At 43.8% G+C, this 17,882-nt stretch overlaps 1 protein-coding gene across 13 annotated transcripts in view; it reads left to right on the top strand.

Annotated features, from left to right (window-relative positions):
• Positions 1–17,882, top strand: part of CPEB1 (cytoplasmic polyadenylation element binding protein 1) — a 51,456-nt gene that overhangs the window by 24,904 nt on the left and 8,670 nt on the right. For 5 of the 13 annotated variants that reach the window (XM_088657415.1, XM_035132118.3, XM_088657410.1 and 2 more), the window contains 5 exons: positions 7,932–8,146; positions 10,936–11,182; positions 11,296–11,409; positions 15,904–15,993; positions 17,684–17,820. In XM_088657415.1, the coding sequence (XP_088513541.1) occupies positions 7,932–8,146; positions 10,936–11,182; positions 11,296–11,409; positions 15,904–15,993; positions 17,684–17,820 (803 nt within the window). Of the gene's footprint in view, positions 1–7,931; positions 8,147–10,935; positions 11,183–11,295; positions 11,410–15,903; positions 16,009–17,683; positions 17,821–17,882 lie in introns of all 13 variants that reach the window. The other 8 variants (XM_088657414.1, XM_088657407.1, XM_088657408.1 and 5 more) reach the window with 2 other exon arrangements.

Raw genomic sequence — 17,882 nt, 5'->3', positions numbered from 1 at the left:
CTCTCCAGTGCTTAATAGAACAGCTGAGTCACAAGTGACGATGTTTGGGCTGCTGCCAGCTTGGGAGTGGCAGTTCTTGGACAGTGCAATGGAATTATAGGAATAGTTGCTTAATTCCTCTCCTTTGGTGATGCCATTCTGGAGTGAGCTGTGCTGGATTAAGACCACCTAAGGCGGCCCTCTTTCTCCTTACGCCAGAGAGACTGTATTTGGCCTTTCCTTTGTGTTTTTCTTCAAGCTTATTTTGCAGATAGCACTCACAAAATCGTGTGCAGTTCAGTCTCTGACTCCTTGCTGCGTTCTTTGGTGTTGATTCTGAACCTTAAGGGCATCAGTCTTCCTAGATACAGTGGTACCTTGGTTCTCAACGCCTTGGAACCTAAACACTGCAAACCCGGAAGTAAGTGTTCCGGTTTGTGAACCTTTTTCAGAAGTCGAACGTGAGTGTTACACTTCCAATTTGAGTGCCATACTTCCATTTTCAGTGTTACACTGAGGTCTGTCTCTTTTTTTGCTATTTATTTTGCGTTTTTGTTTTTGCAGCTCTTTGTTTTTGTAACTGTGTGGAACCCAGTTCAGCTACTGATTGGTTGTGTGACTGCAGTACATTGTTTATTGCTTTCATTTTATGGATCAATGGTCTCGTTAGATAGTAAAATTCATGTTAAATTGCTGTTTTAGGGGTTGTTTTTAAAAGTCTGGAATGGATTCATCCATTTTGCATTACTTTCTATGGGAAAGTGCACTTGGTTTTGGAAGAGACTTCCAGAACGGATTAAGTTTGAGAACCAAGGTACCACTTCATGAATATTAACTTTCCTAGGCGACGGTCTGGGGAAAAGCAGTTTTAAAAGTTGTCATTGTGTGTTGTGCTGTATGTGGCAAGCATATGAGCATACCAAGACACATCCCAGTAAATTGTATCTTCCTTTATCAGTTGTTTGGGTCCCATTGCAGTCAGTTGTCACTAGCTTGTGTGGTACACTATTGGGAGTGCTGTCTGCTTCACATAGTTTTGTTCTCAGGCTGGCAATACTGCAATAAGAGGCAGAACGTTTCCTCACTAAGATTGAGCTGTCAGGTCTTTGCAATTAAAGCATTACATTGATTAAGCTGTGCCACTGGCTCAAACCAGTTTCCTTGCTTCCATTCCATTTGGCCATGTTTGTTGCTGAATGATAAAAGGATCCAGTTGAGAAAGTCTTAAGATATCTTTGGGAGAAGCTTTTATTCAGGCCTGTACTGGGGTTCCGTACAAATTGTGTTTTCCCTCTCCTATGGACTTGAATGGAGAAAAATGTTCCTTCTCTGTCCTTACGTCTGCCCCATAGTGAATATTTGCTAATTGGCTCTTATATGTAGAAGTTTGGCAGGAGTGTAAGTCCCCAGGTACTTTAAAATAAACTGCTATTTATTTTTAATACTTATTTAAACATTTGCATGCCACCTTTCAGTCCAGTGAGCTCTCAAGTCAGCTTGCATCATTTTAAAATAATTCTAAAGCAATGTTTTCTAAGAACTGCATATATTAAAAACCGATTTTAAAAACTGTTTTATATGTTTTATTTACATATTTAAAACAACAATAATGCATATATAAAATCAATTCAGATGCAGTACAGATACCAACTGGAAATAGGAAATAAAAGTTAGAAATAAATAAGCATACATACTTTCTTCTGAATTAGGGGAAATAAAACAATGGATCTCTCCCACTAGGGAAAAAGAATAAGAAATAATTTATTTGGAGCAATGCTGTGTAATCTACTTATAAATAATCTGGAGTTAGGTGAACCCTGATGTAATTTGTGCACTTGACTACCACAGACTATTCAGTATAGTGAAACAACAGGCTGAAGAGCTCCAGAAGGATCTTTCCAACCTGGGCAAGTAGACAATGAAATTGCAGAACTGGTTGTGAGCACATGGAAAACCAAAAATCATATATACCGTATTGGCCTGAATATAAGCCGCACTCCCCCCCCCCCCAATTTCAATTGTGAAAAGTCAAGTGCAATTTATATTTGCGGGCTCCTCTCCCCCACCCAGAACAGCCTGGGAGTGTGGGGCAACAACGCCCGTGGCTCCCAAGCCCATGGCTCCCCAATCCACCGAATTTTAAAGATTTGCAGCTTATTTGTGGGTGTGGCTTATATTCGGGCCAGTACGGTACATGCTGATGCTGTTCTGATTTTGAAGAAGCTACTCGGAAAAGGGAACTTGAGCTTTGTGGAGAGCAAACGGAAAAGTTTGTCTCAATGTACTGTTGCTGTGAACAGGGCAAATACAGTGTTAAGGAATTAGTAGGAAAAAATACGGATAATAAAACTATAAGCTTATTAGTGCTATCCCAAATCCTTGGGTGCAGCTACATTGAAAATTTTGTGCAAAAGTTCTAACAGCACCATCTCAAAGGAGATAGAGCTTGAAAACATATAGAAAATGGCAGGTGAAAGTTATCAAGGGATTAGTACACCTTAACACTGAGATGTAAAGCATCTGGGACTTGTTAGACTAGGAAAATATATAACTGAAGAAAGGGCACGATAGAGGCTTTCAAAATTATTAGCTGCAAGGGGAATAAAGGAGGTAGTTTCTTGGTCAGCTGAGGAATGGAGCCAGCAGAATATGTGGTTAACTCGAGAAGGTGTTTACTGTGAACATCAGGAAAGGAAGGGAATCTTCCTACCAGTTCCCAGTCTTCACTGCCTCTAATAGGAGAGCTGGGTTAATGGTTCTTGGTCCTTTGGGGGCATGTTGGAGGGTGTTGAGGCATAAATTGTTAGTATTATTTTGTGATTTATTGATAGTTTTCTTTTTTTATACCCTCAAAGCAGGTAAGCTAAAAAGATAGAACAAAAAAAAGGAATTAACAACAATTTAAAACTTTGAAAAAACTAAAACCGGCAATAAACTAAAATAAAAAGGTAAAGGACCCCTGACAGTTAAGTCCAGTCACGAACGACTCTGGGGTTGCTGCGCTCATCTCGCTTTACTGGCCGAGGGAGCCGGCGTTTGTCTGCAGACAGTTTTTCCGGGTTATGTGGCCAGCATGACTAAGCTACTTCTGGTGAACCAGAGCAGCACACAGAAACGCTGTTTACTTTCCTGCCGGAGCGGTTGGCTACCTATTTATCTACTTGCACTTTGACGTGCTTTTGAACTGCTAGGTGGGCAGGAGCTGGGACTGAGCAACGAGAGCTCACCTCGTCGGAGGGATTCGAACCACCGACCTTCTGATCGGCAAGCCCTAGGCTCAGTGGTTTAGACCACAGCGCCACCCACGCTAAAATACACACCTCTTATTCAGTGATTGGACAACTGGGATATATATATGAGAGAGCGAGAGAGCAATTGCCACCAATACCAAAAGAAAATGCAAAGAAGGTTCTGTAGGAGAACATTGCTCTTAGCTAGGGCTGAGCAATGTTCCATTCGAAACTGGTTTGAAGTCCACATGCAGGAATAGACACTTGGCTGATACTCCCTTCCCACCTTATTTTTTCCTTCCTCCTTATTTCAGACATTGTGATATATCAGTATATTGCAATGTTTACCTGGTGCTATATCACAATGTTCAGTTCAGTTCAATTTATTGTGTTTACTAAGCAGCCATTACACACATAATAACAAGAATACTGGTGATAATAACAGTGGTTTACATTTCTACTCCCCAACCTTTACAGGGTAAATCATTTCCCATTCCCCCTTTTAAGTTTTATGACATGAATTTGTAAAGCCTCGGTAAGAAATTTGGATGTTCTAAAGGTTATATACCTCTTTACATCAGACAACAAAAAATGGCTTTGCAAGAGACGTCCTTCCCTTCTGCGATCTTAACAATGGGTGGATGTAATTTGTTTCTAAGGTCATTATAAAAAGCGCATTCAAGGAGTACATGAGTTATGACACAGAATTGCAGCTGCAAACTCTGTCCTCCTTAGGAACTCCTTTGTGTCAGCCCATCCAATCTGCTAACGGAAGGTCATTTAGTCTTGCCTGTGTGAAGGCTGTTCTCATTTTAACATTTGGCAAATCTACTAGATATCTTGGCAGGGGTGGGTAACAATAGAATTTTAAAAAGCAAACAATTTGTTTCACAACGTTGAAAACCAGATATTGCCCATCCCTAGTTGGTAGGAAACATGCCACTCTAGCTTTCTGCAAGGGCAATAGAGCATATAAATCCACACAACTAGTTGGGAGTTGAGAGCCATCTTCAAGGGTCTTCTGGTCTTTGTGGATCTGTTGAAGCAGAGATATGTCCTAATTTGGACAGCAAAAACACATATCAAACACCAGGAGACATTCGCTCTGTGAGTGCTACAGGAGGAGGCCCCCTGCTGCTGCTGTGGGTGGAAGTGTACCTCGTGTCTGTCTCAACAGGGAATTTATGATGTCCACATGGATTGGAAGCGATTGTTCAAGTAGTGTAACCTCTCCATGAAGATAGCCATCTAGGCTATCAAAGCAGAATGGAGATTGACCCTGTGTGCAACCTCTCTCAACCAGAATACGATAACTCGGTATCTCTAGATTCTTGCTGTGTGACAGTATTCCTGCCCCTTCTGTCCAAGGTGCTTGGAAGCTCCTTTTGACATTCTGGCTGGCCGATTTTTGGAAACAACTCACAGAATTAGGAGGGCCTTGGTTTCCCACACACACACACCCCACACTACCCCTTGTTGTTATACTATTGAAAGGCTTTTTTCATATAGGAGGCCACCTTGCTTTAGAACCCTTGCATCTAGAACAGGCATCCCCAAACTGCGGCCCTCCAGATGTTTTGGCCTACAACTCCCATGATCCCTAGCTAAGAGGACCAGTAATCAGGGATGATGGGAATTGTAGTCCAAAACATCTGGGGGGCCGAAGTTTGGGGATGCCTGATCTAGAAATTGGCAGGATTGCAGGCCCACCATGAAGCCGGAACATTGAGCTGTGAAGCTTCTGAGGCAGAATATTGCTGTTGCTGTAGAGTTCTGAGAATCTGCTCTCTGCGTGGGTGGTGTTAGTATCTGGTCCTCTGTAGTTAAAGAAGCATTCAGTTGATGTTTGCTTAATGCTTGAACCAAAGATGGTGTGAGTAAGCTTCCACCTGAGGTGAGGCAGGTAGATACCCAAGAGGAGGCCACTGACACCCATTGCCCTTTTGATTTCAGGTAAAAGGACCTTTGAACAGTTACATTCCCAATCTTTTCCAATGTAATTTTAATCCTGCTTACTGTTCTTAGCTTCTTCATGACTTTGTGGCTTATAGCTTAGATGGATTTTACACTTCTTCTTTTTTGTAAGCAACCCTAGAATATAATTGAAGGGCGGTATAAAAGTAATTACAATAAACAGGAGCATCGTACTGCTTCATGTCTTCTGGACAGTGTCTCGTCCCATTCTGTTAAAATTGAATACCATCTTACCTGAATCTGTTCTAAAAATGGGACAAATTAAATTCAGGCAGAGTTTCGTTTGCTATGAAGCCAACATTGGTGAGGAGACGCCAGTTAATTTTCATAGGAGCAATAAGCATCCCAAACAAGATGGTTCTCTGAGATAGCGTCAGCTTCCCTCCAAGCCACCTTTGCATTATAGGAAACTACATTATGCTGAATCAGATCATTGCTCCGTCTAGCTCAGTATTTTCTACACTGGCAGCAGCTGCCCAGAGCTTCAGGCAGGAGTCCTTCCCAGCTGTCCCTGGAAATACTGGAGATTGAACCTGGGGCCTTCTGCTTTCCAAGCAGATGCTCTAACCACTTAGCCCTTCTGTCTTGCTGTTCCCACCATCAGATTGCTTGGACAAGGGTGTTCAGTGCTGGTATGATGGAGGAGAAGGCATTAGAATATGAAGCTCTTCACCGGTTGGGTTTCTTATGTTCAAACAAGCTGTTCAGCAGGGCAGGGAGCCTAACACAGAGGTAAAACATGTTGCATTAGTATACAGATATAAATAATCAATTGACACCCAGTTGCACAGTTACCGTCCCTTAAGACTCATCAAAGCAAGAACCACAGGCACCAGTGCACAGCTAATCTTTGCAGGTCTGTCTCTCTCCCATCAGGTTTGCCTTAAGTTTCTGTAAGAGCCAGGAATCACCTGGCTGAGCTCAATTCTTGCTGAGATTTCTGTGTTAAGGAAATCCACATTTGATACCCATACTTCAAGATTGGAACCCATAATAAATCATGCAAATAGAATGCTAGCAGGTTGACTTTACCTGTTACACGTTCTGCAGCGAGGTTACTCATGAGTTGTGTAAGCAGCCCCTCAGACAGCATAATCTTCCATCTGTTGCGAGTGAGAAACTGCTGCCAGCACAATATGCCAGTGCTGCCTCTGCAGTGTTAAGCTAGACATAAAGATGATAGATAACATGGATAAAAATGTATTTATCCATTTTGTCTACCAGATTTTTAGAGGACATCTGAACCTGTTTAGGGAAGCTTTTAATGTTTAATAAATTGTTGTATTTTAATACTTCTGTTGGAAGCCACCCAGAGTGGCTGGGGAAACGCAGCCAGATGGGTGGGGTATAAATATTTATTTATTTTAATTACAGAAGACTGTGTAGGGACTTTGTTTACTCAGGGACATATATGACATCTGAACTAGACAAGAATGTGAATTAATGAATTAGGAGAGCCCAAGACTCTTTTAATTTAGGCTATTTATAGTGAATACATGTTGGCATTTTCACATTTGTGTTTTAAGTTCCCTAAAACTTGAGTGCTAATAAATGAGCATCCTTGCTAAGGTGATTTACCTGGGGTGAAGAACTAAGGAGAGTAGTCATAAAGAGCTCAGAGCTCCACTTGCTGAATATTGCAACAACAAAGGATTCTGCATGTGTTCAAGTGCATGCTTGAAATCATGAGGGCCGGCAACTTTTCTTTTTAAAAAGGTAAGGTACAATTCTCTTAATCTCCGTAAGCGTGCCCACGTGCCTACTTGCCAGCTTAGCATAACACAGGTTCTTTTCTTACTCTTCACTGTGAGTAAAGCCTCTAGCTATTCTACTTGAAAATACAAACATAGAAGCCCAATCAAGATGTAGGCAAGGAAAATGCCAACATCTTGGCAGAGCTCTTGCTTCTGCTTCTCAAAGCAACACAATCTTTCTGTGTATGGTGATTCGCCCATTTGCTTGTGTGTAACTATAGAGAGTCCAGTGGCGTGTTGGAGGGGACTGGGTGAGGTTTATCTGCGAGGGGAGCACACAACAAGCTGAGCCACTGTCTTGGATAATGTCCTTTGTGTAAACTGCTTTGAGCCGAAAGCATTATTGATGACAGTGGCTCTGCTTACAGGCCCTGGTGTAAGCAGAACACACGGTTTAATGTAGTCTGTGTGCACAGTGAGATGAAAAAAACGAGGCAGCCTTGACAATTATATTTGGGAGGTCCCATATCGCTGAAGTACCGTATTTGAGATCATGCATAACTTGCATGTTGCCTCTGCTTACAGCTTTGTCTGGCATGTTGTACTCCTCGAGAGCAAAACATGTTCATGGGACCAGTGGATCCACCTTCTGATGTCCCTGCCTGAGATGTTCATGCGGCATCTCATAAATGGTCTTTGTGTACAAAGCCACAGATGGCAGGATCCTGCATGCAGTAGTTGGTGGAGCAGCAGGGGTCGCGGAACAGCAAATGAAAGCTTGGACACATCACCATTTATTTATTTTCACTCAGAAGAGCTGATGCCAGTGTGCTTGGTATAGGTGGGCATCTGCATTGGAGCACTTAGCACAGATCTTTGTGGGCAGTCCTTTTGTTCCCTGACACAGCAATGGATGGTGATTTATAATCCTCAAGGAGTTCTTTTCCCCAAATTGATTTTTCTTTTCTTTTTGAGAGCAAACCATCTGATTGAAGGGGAACAGAGGGTACTAGGGCTGAAGAGTACCTAAAGCATCACTTTGTCTCTTTTGCAGTTCTTAGCGTGTTTAGCAATCCCCTGGGGAAGCCCCCTGTGAATTTCCTGACAATGGATCCCATTGGCTCTGAGCTGACTGATACCCTTCCGAACCCTTTGAGGGGTTCCCGCCTGGACAACACCCGTTCGTTCCTGTATTCACGCTCCAGCAGCCCCTCAGACTCTGACACCAGTGGATTCAGCTCTGGTTCTGACCATCTCTCAGACTTTCTTGTAAGTTGCTGGGGAGGTTGTACCCTTGTGGCGGGGAGGTTGTGGCAAGGTAAGTGGGTACTGCAGGTGTGCAGAAACTCTGAAATTCTGAATTGATTTGATGGCAAAATGGTCTGGCTGTGGACTCCCCATCCAGTCGCTAGGAAATGGGAGAATACTCAAGCAGCTGCGGGTGGATTTAAGCCAGGCATCCCCAAACTTTGGCCCTCCAGATGTTTTGGACTACAGTTCCCATCATCCCTGACCACTGGTCCTCTTAGCTAGGGATCATGGGAGTTGTAGGCCAAAATATCTGGAGGGCCGCAGTTTGTTTGGGGGTGCCTGATTTAAGCTATTCTGCTTCCCCAAACTATAGCTTTTTCAAGCAAAATGGCACCAACATCAGAGTCCTGCTTCAGATTGTATTCCTGGGGAAATAACCTGTGACTGCAAAACTGCTAGACCCTGATCTGCTCACAATATAAATGAGCGTTGCACGTTCTGCTGGGTCTAGTGATCATTGATCTGTTGGTCTTGTGCAAGATACACCACAACACTTTGTTTCCTGCTCATTGCAAAGTCGGAAGGGATATTTTTTCTGCACTAAATTTATTGGTTAGGGCAAAATAGCTTTAAGAAGGAATAGAAGATCTGAAAGTTGGGCAGGAGGCAGGATGTACAGTTGTACCTTAGAAGTCAAACAGAATCCGTTCCGGAAGTCCGTTCGACTTCCAAAACGTTCAGAAATCAAAGTGCGGCTTCTGATTGGCTGCAGGAAGCTCCTGCAGCCAATCGGAAGCTGCATCGGACTTTCGGCTTCCAAAAAAACGTTCAGAAACCGGAACACTCACTTCCAGGTTTTGATTGCTTGCAAGCCAATTTGTTCAACAACTAAGGCGTTTGACAACCCAAGGTACGACTGTATTTTGTAACTGCTGCAAAATAAACAGGTTGTGAAATGCAACACTTTTTTTGGATGGACTTCTGGTGATAGAATTCATCAAATCGCTTTTCTTTAGGGAGCAGAGTAAGGACAAGGAAATTCATCATTTAGCGGGTTAGTAGGAGTACAGAGACTGAAATGGATACAGAAGATCATCCTTCTTTTTGACTTGCTGTTAAGCTTACCCTCCTTTTTACAAACAGGCTTCTGAGCTGTTGGTTGTCACTGCCTTCATCTGAAGCCTTTCCTGAAGCTAGAAATGTAGCTTTCTTAACTGTGTAGAGAGTTGTAGAATTCTGTGCTGAAGACTTTTTGCCCCCCTTATTTATTGTATGTAGTTGATAAAAGTATTTATAAGCCACCCTCTCACAAAACATGAGGGCACTTTACAGCAACACAGAAACCGTTAAAAGTAACACAAAAGAATAATCAAAATGACCAGTTATGCAAGAAAATTTTAAATAACCACAGCTCTGGCCGACATAAAGACGTCTCCAAGAAGTCCAAAGCAAAGATTGCCTCCCAAATTTCTGCTGGAAGTGTTCCACAGCATGGGACCGACAACACTAAATGCCCGTCCAGTTGTACCTCTGTAACACAAGTTACAGCTAACGGTGCTCCTCGGAATGATTTCAGTGATCAGTCTGGGAGATAAGGGCTCAGAGGGCAGCATCATTTAAGGTGTCCTGGACCCAAGTTGTCCAGGGCTTTGTAAAACAGGTTTACTAGCCTAATACCAAGCACTGCCACTTTTGTCATAGGTCTGACAAGAGACATTGCAATAAGCTGTTAACATGAACGTTGCTTGTTTCATGTGCAGGGCCTTAGCCAGCCATATATGTAGAACTGGAAGCTTGCATTTAATGAGCCTATTCTTGTTGCATGTAGATATAAGCTGCATATAGTTTAATGAACCTGGCAGCTGCCAAAATACAGTTAATTATGCCTGCCATGGTAACACCGATTTGGAATTCTTGCCCATTATTATTATTATTTATGATTAGCAGCATTTGCTTGTCACTTTATACAAAGAAGTCTTAGAGTTCACTTGACAAGATAAAATACAAGCATACAATATCAGCTAAAAGCCATATTTTTAAAAAATATTCATTTTGGCTCTGAAATAAAGAATAGATGCATAGCAGTTTGAGTCAGGATGGGGAGAAAAAGCTTGGAAGAAAATGTTGCAACCTTGCTTCTGGGTTCTTAAGCATCTTTTAATAATAATAATTATTATTATTTATACCCTGCCCATCTGGCTGGGTTTCCCCAGCCACTCTGGGCAGCTTCCAACAGAAGTATTAAAATACAATAATCTATTAAACATTAAAAGCTTCCCTAAACACGGCTTCCTTTTACTGTGGTTTGCATAGAGACACGAGGAATAGAAGCATGCTGTAGACAAAAGCAGAAATTTTCTAGCATTCAACCCATTAGATTGCCTTAAATTGCACATTTGGATGATCCATTAGGGTCATTTAGTACTTTCATTGTGGATAATCTTCTGGTAATTTAATTCTTTACCTTGAAGACTGAAACAGACTCCCCCACCTACCATTCGAGACATTACTTACACTTTCATTATATTAAGCTGAGAAAATATATGAGGCGTCCATGAGGTTCTATCACCTTTGGTACATAGTAAAGTCTGCAAAATATCCTTTCATAGTTTGAAATGGTTCAAACCCCCTTGCTTTTGTTAAGTAACCTGAATTCGTAATTGTAGCTTTCCTACCCTTTGGTTGAGGTGGGATCATAGAATCTGAGAGAGATGAGGGATCTTAGGACGCTTTAGATTAACCGCTGCATTGAAATTATATGTACTTGGTTCCTTCAAACTGTGTTTCTTAACATGTTTCTCTTGCAGTCGAATCTCCGGATCTCCCCGCCTATGTCATTCCTGCCTCTTGGTGGCATTCCCAGGGATTCCTTAAGTGGAGCAGGATCCCACCTGGATCAAGATCAAGCTACTCTTGCTTCAGTTACTTCCACCCCAGCCAGCATACCCAAGCAATGGTCTGGAGCGTCTTCCTGGCCTTCCTGGGTCCTCCCAGACTCCCTGGACGACCCGTTCAGTATCGAAAGGGAAGCCAGGCTTCACAAGCAGGCAGCGGGTGAGCCGGAGCCTGGCCTTGCATGGGGAGATTGGCACGGGGGAGAGTTGGGTGCAAGATGAATGCTCTTTGGCTCTTAGACAAAGCTTCTCTCTTTTGGTTCTTGTCTTCAGCTGTGAACGAGGCAACCTGCACATGGAGCGGGCAGCTCCCACCCCGAAACTACAAGAATCCAATCTACTCCTGCAAGGTGTTCTTAGGAGGAGTCCCCTGGGATATCACAGAAGGCAAGTAACTGCTAAGGCAGGTTGTGGAGTGAAGGAACTGGCCTCCTCTAGCTCTTTCCCCCACCCCACTTCATTAAGGTGCGATTATAACTGTCTCTTTGTGACCTTTGTTCCTCATTTACAGGGGATGTTTAGCTAAAGACTAAAACACTGTAGAGACTGTCCCTCCGGTTTGTCTAAAGCAGGGCTTGGTTAACCTGCTGCTCTCCAGATGATGATGTTGTTAATTCAGTTTATATACTGCCCTCTATCAGAAGATTTCAGGGTGGTGTACAACATTAAAAAAAAGGTTGCAGAACATCAATGATAAAAACATATTGAAAAACATAACGACAGATAGCCTAATAGTAAAATAATTATAATAAAATAATAATTACAATAACAGTCCACTTCCCCACACTTTCATATATATATATATATATATATATATATATATATATATATATGACCACAACAGAAAAAAGAAAACACAGAACATACACAACATAACAAAATACCAACATTACAGTAAAAAAGAATGTCAAATCAATCTTATATCACGTATCTTTATCGACTTCCTCCATTCCCTCCCAACTGCGTTTCTTTGTATTACTTCCTTAGGTAAAGGGGCCCCTGACCATCAGGTCCAGTCGTGTCCGACTCTGGGGTTGCGGCGCTCATCTCGCTCTATAGGCCGAGGGAGCCAGCGTTTGTCCGCAGACAGCTTCCAGGTCATGTGGCCAGCATGACAAAGCTGCTTCTGGCGAACCAGAGCAGCGCACGGAAACGCTGTTTACCTTCCCGCCAGAGCGGTCCCTATTTATCTACTTGCACTTTGATGTGCTTTCAAACTGTTAGGTTGGCAGGAGCTGGGACCGAGCAACGGGAGCTCACCCCATTGCAGGGATTTGAACCGCCGACCTTCTGATCAGCAAGCCCTAGACTCTGTGGTTTAACCTACAGCGCCACCTGGGTCCTTAGTACTTTCCAAATCTTGATTCCAACCTTTTAAATAATTATCTAAACCTATTAATACTCTTAATAACTTATCAGTACTATAAATCTCTTATACTTATCTCAAAATACAATTCTATTCTAATTAAATCTTAAAATTCAATACAATAATAACACTTAACTAAATCTTAATACATAATGAACTTAACTGACACTCTTCTACAACCTCCTTTTACTTCCAAGTCTTTAGCTCACTGCTGCTAATCTTACAATTCTTTTCTAAATAAACTTTCAATTTCTTCCAATCTTCTTTCACCGATTCTTCCCCCTGGTCCTGGAGTTTCCCAGTCAGCTCGGACAGTTCCATGAATTCTGTCAGCTTCATCTGCCAATCGTCCACCGCGGGTATATCTTCAGTTTTCCAATTCCCACTTCCCCACACTTTCACAGACCATAGGTTATTTAATAGCCATAGGCCTGGGTAAAGAAGAATGTTTTTGCCTGGTATCTTAAAGACATGCACTGATAGCACCAGGCAAGCCTTTCTGAGGAGAGCATTCCACAATCGGGGAGCCACCACAGAAAAGGCCCATTGTTTTGTTGCCACCCTCCGAACCTCTCTGGAATGGGGGACACACAGAAGAGTCTCAGACGACAAGCACATGCATTTAGTTCATGTTGCTGAACTAAAACTCCCATCCACAGTGGCCGTCATAGCCACTGGTCAGCGATGATGGAAGCTGTGGTTAGCAATGTCTTGAGAGAGACAGGTTTCCCATTCCTGGTCTGAAGGTGGTTGTTAATGTTTCAGAGCAAGATTAAGGGGTTTCCACAGTCTGTCCTCAGAACAACTCATCCTGACTTGATCTGCCTCTTATTCGAGGGCGCCAGGGCATGGGTGGGGAAGCCTTGACCCTCCAGGTAGTGTTGGAAACTCAACTCCTTTTGGCCCCAGCCAGCATGAGCACAGAGGCCAGGGATGAAGGGATTTTTAGTGCGGCAACATCAGGCTCTCCATACCAAGTCTACAGCCTCAAGGGATGTGGCCTATGCAGCTCGACTGCTCTTGGAGCTGGTCTATTGATAATGCTAGCTAGTACAGCTGCCTCTGTTATCAATTGTTTGCTCAGCCTAGCTATTCTTAAAGTTAGTGGGCTTTCAGTGTAAAGTATTGTGTTGCTTATCTGAAAACCTGGAGATAGCTCAGTGGTGCAAGAGAGCCCCATGTTGGGCAAAAGATTGCTGCACAGCAGAGTATTGGACTAGGTGACCTCAGTGTCCCTTCCAGCTATACAATTATACAATTATTTAATTTAGAAGCTACTTTTTTATTTTTTGCAAAGCTACCCACCCCCCGCCGCCCAGCAGCATACCCAAAAATACCAAAAATGATGCAACATTTATAAACATCAGCATGAAAATTGCTGCAAAGCAGAACAAAGCACAGAAACACACACACACCAAAAAGCACCACATGTTTCTGGAACCACATGAATTCCAGAAGCAGTTCACCAATCATAGGAGAGACCCACAGCTCAGTGTTAAGCCTCTTCGCTTTGCACACAGCAGGTCATTATTTGGCATAGGAAAGACTTTTGCCAGAGAGCCAGTGCCAGTTGAAATAGGCCATACAAGCCAGCTTCATGCATTGAAGTATATTCTTGTATTCGTCTTCCTTGGTCTGTGGCCTTGAACAGAGACATAGTGTGCTGTTTATGCTCTGAGCATGAGATGGTGAATTGTGGTGAATAGAACATTGGACTTGGCTTGGTGACAGCCAGATTTAAGCCTCTGCTGGACAAGAAGCTTGCTGGGCAAACTCAGGCCAGTCAGTCTCAGATAATATCAAGAAAAATCCTCAATCTGTGGCTTCCCCAGGCTGCTTTACAAGGGAAGTCAGGATAAAGATAGGTTCACATTGAGTGTGTGGGCTCTGCAAATAATTAAGACACTAACGGTGGAGTCCCCCACATAATTGCTATTATGTGTTTCACAGAATGCCACTTAAAATATCAGAGCTGCTGTTCTGAATTGCACAAAAAAGGGGAATGATTCAAGTGTCATTACATGAGAAGGCAGAAAATGCCTATCAGGAGTAGTGAATAGCATTTGGGTTGGATATGGAGTACAGAAGTTCAAAAGTCCATTCCGCCGTAAGGAGGAGTGGAGGTTGTGGGCCCACGAGGCCGACACGTTGGGGGGGGGGATGGTTGCCATTCCCCCAGCCCATTGCCTGGCTCCTGGCCGTGGCACTCCCTTGGCGCATCCAATCAGGACATTCCAAGGGGGCGGCCGGGAATCTGCCTCTCTCCTCGTTTTAACCTCCAGCTCACATTCCAAAAATGAGGGGTGCTAAAAAGTTGTAACACAGCTTGGGATTTCAAAAGAGATTTTGGTTAAATTAATACAATTTAGTTTTGCTTGGCAAGTTAAATAGCATGGAAATCAAGTACTTGCGGTTATGTTGTATATAATCATCATTAGTTGTCAGTTAATGCCAAATGATAACATTTTCAGAAGGTAAAATTTACAATTCTCTGGTTCTCTGAAAGCAGTTCATTTGCTTCTTCGTCCAACGTTGACTTGCCAAGCTAAATGTTGTCCGGTCACAAAAATATCAAATTTGAATTCCTTAAATCCCAAAACATATTTTTAAGACCCCTCACTGAAGAAATTTGCAAAAATTAAGTTCCATCCCCTAAAGTAACACACCTACCAGTGGTGGTAAGTTCATAATTTTCCTCCGTTGAGGTTCTGTGCTGGCCAGGAAACTTTCCCCTGTGCTTGTCCCTCCCATGTGTCTGTTAAAGGTAAAGGTCCATTAGGTCCAGTTGCGGATGACTCTGGGGTTGCGGCGCTCATCTCACTTCACTGGCCGAGGGAGCCAACATTTTTCCGCAGAGTTTTTCCAGGTCATGTGGCCAGCATGACTAAGCCGCTTCTGGCAAAACCAGAGCAGTGCACGGTAATGCTGTTTACCTTCCTGCCGGAGCAGTACCTATTTATCTACTTGCACTTGACGTGCTTTTGAACTGCTAGGTGGGCAGAAGCTGGGACTGAGCAACGGGAGTTCACCCCATCGTGGGGGTTCAAACCGCCGTCCTTCTGTTTGGCAAGCCCTAGGTTCAGTGGTTTAGAGTAGACCACAGCGCCACCCGCATCTGTTAGCCAACCGTTATTGATGCAACGTTCGATGGAGCCATGGGGAAGTTTTATTTAATTACATTGCTGTATGTTTATAATTTATATATATGCCCAAAGCATAACTCCATGCACAGGAGCCAGTGTGGTGTAGTGGTTAAGAGCGGTAGACTCGTAATCTGGGGAACCGGGTTCGCGTCTCCGCTCCTCCACATGCAGCTGCTGGGTGACCTTGGGCTAGTCACACGTCTGAAGTCTCTCAGCCTCACACACCTCACAGAGTGCTTGTTGTGGGGGAGGAAGGGAAAGGAGATTGTTAGCCGCTTTGAGACTCCTTCGGGTAGTGATAAAGCGGGATATCAAATCCAAACTGTTCTTCTTCTCTCTTACCCCTGTAAACTAAATCTCTCATTTGTGCAGCGGGTCTGATCAGCACTTTCCGTGTATTTGGCTCGCTGAGAGTGGAGTGGCCTGGTAAGGATAGCAAGCACCCCCGCTACCCTCCCAAAGGTAATATGCCTAAAGGTAATACAGACATGGTAGGAACCTTTTTATCCATGCTACGTATAGAGAGCACTGAGGGCTGCTGGGCTGGCATGGCTGCATGGTGGAGACCGGACGGGTAGAGCACCGTAGGGTTACAGGCCTCACTCTGGTGCACAGGTTCTTTCCGTTAATATAATCTGCCAGCTCTTTCGGGGTGAGGGGCTGCACACAGCGGTGTTCACACGGTGGCAGTCACACAGGACACAGGGAAAAGAACAGAGCTTTGTGTTTATTTGTGCTGAGGAAGCCGCAGCTGCCGTTGACATTCTCCCCAGTCCGTTGTATTAAGGGTTGAATTACTGCTGAGCCAAGCAGGAAACCTTTCTTTGCCATTAAGGCATTTGGGGAAGTGACTTGTCTTCTGTTGTTCAAGATGCATCAGCCCTAATGTTCAGCCTTTAGAAACCTGGAGTACTTCCATGCTAGGTTTTTTTCCCCCCTTCCACCTCTCTCCAATTTTGGCACCGTTCCTCCCTCATTGGGCAGTTCAGGTGCATTCCCAGATGTTGCAGGCTGCAACTCTCATCGGTTTAGCCAGGATGACCCATAGGGATGCCCAGTAGTTAGGAATGACGTCTAGATCATCTAACAGGTCCCAAGAAGGGTGGTGGTGGCTGTACTTGGAAGGAAGTGGGTGCTGTTAGGGCAGAGGGAGCTGCCTTTAGACAGAGCTATGACTGCTACCGCTCAGCTTGTGCACATTAATTGGGCATGTGCACAGGCACACCGGTGTATCCCATACACCTCTGTTGATTTAAAGTACACAATTAAGTGCTGAGTCTGTCCAGTGCTAGTGTGTGCACACTCCTTTTTGCCAAGGGCGGGGAATCTCAATCTCCTGCTTGGAATAGCAAGGCCTCTTTTTTGAGAAAAGTACATTGATAAGTATATTCTCTTCTCTCTCCCCAACTACCTGCCATGGGAAGTTGGACATACCAGTGGTTTCCCCGGCTTAGCCATCCCACCCTGGCTATCCCACCCACAGGGACTGTTAGCTCAGAACAGGGTCTAGAAATAGCACTGTGTTAGCAAAACGAAAAAGCTCACTTCTTATGGTTTGCAAGCACCCTGGATCACTTGGCACCGCAGTCTTTGTGCACCATTTGAGTACTTAATGGGGAGAAAATTGTGTCTCTGGCAAATGCGACGGTCTGGAGTAGAGGATTTCAATCTCTGCTGTGCCTAAGAATTGCTCAGTTGACCCAACTCTTCCATCTTCCATTAATGGAAGCGGTGAAAAGGAATGAGATTCTGTACATTGCAAGCCTAATATCATTATTTCCCCCCATCTCTATGCAGTGGTGGAAATTACCTGCTATGTATTTGTGAAAGTGGTATATAGACAAAAGGTTATCTTTCTCTGATCCTGCACTCTCCAAAGCATTGAGAAGAGGGCTCATCAGCCACTGATATATGTAAATGGAGCCTCGATGTTCAGAGGCAGCCTGCCTGATTAACCAGCATGCAGGCGGGAGAGTGGCATTGCTCTTAAGCATCCCCAAAATATCAAACTGGTCGCTGTTGAACTAAGTCAGGTCATTGAGTACAACTGGGCAATTCTTAATACAGACTGCACTGCAAAAATACTCCCTAGGGAAGAAGGGAACATGCTTGTACCCTACTTTGTAAGTAAATTTCTTGTCTTCCACCCAAGGCTATGCATATCTAGTGTTTGAATCGGAGAAATCTGTGCGTGCTCTGCTTCAGAACTGCTCCCGCGATGTGCTGAGTCCCAGTGGCCTGAGCGAGTACTATTTCAAGATGTCCAGCCGCAGGATGCGCTGCAAAGAGGTGAGAGGATGTGCCGCTGTGCAGTCCAAACAAAGCGCCCAGGTGGGTGGCTATAACCTCGC

The sequence above is a fragment of the Zootoca vivipara genome, chromosome 13 (assembly GCF_965207765.1).
Source record: "Zootoca vivipara chromosome 13, rZooViv2.hap1.1, whole genome shotgun sequence".
Taxonomy (NCBI): domain Eukaryota; kingdom Metazoa; phylum Chordata; class Lepidosauria; order Squamata; family Lacertidae; genus Zootoca; species Zootoca vivipara.
Note: the sequence above shows the minus strand (reverse complement) of the source record. Positions and strands in the feature narration are given on the sequence as shown.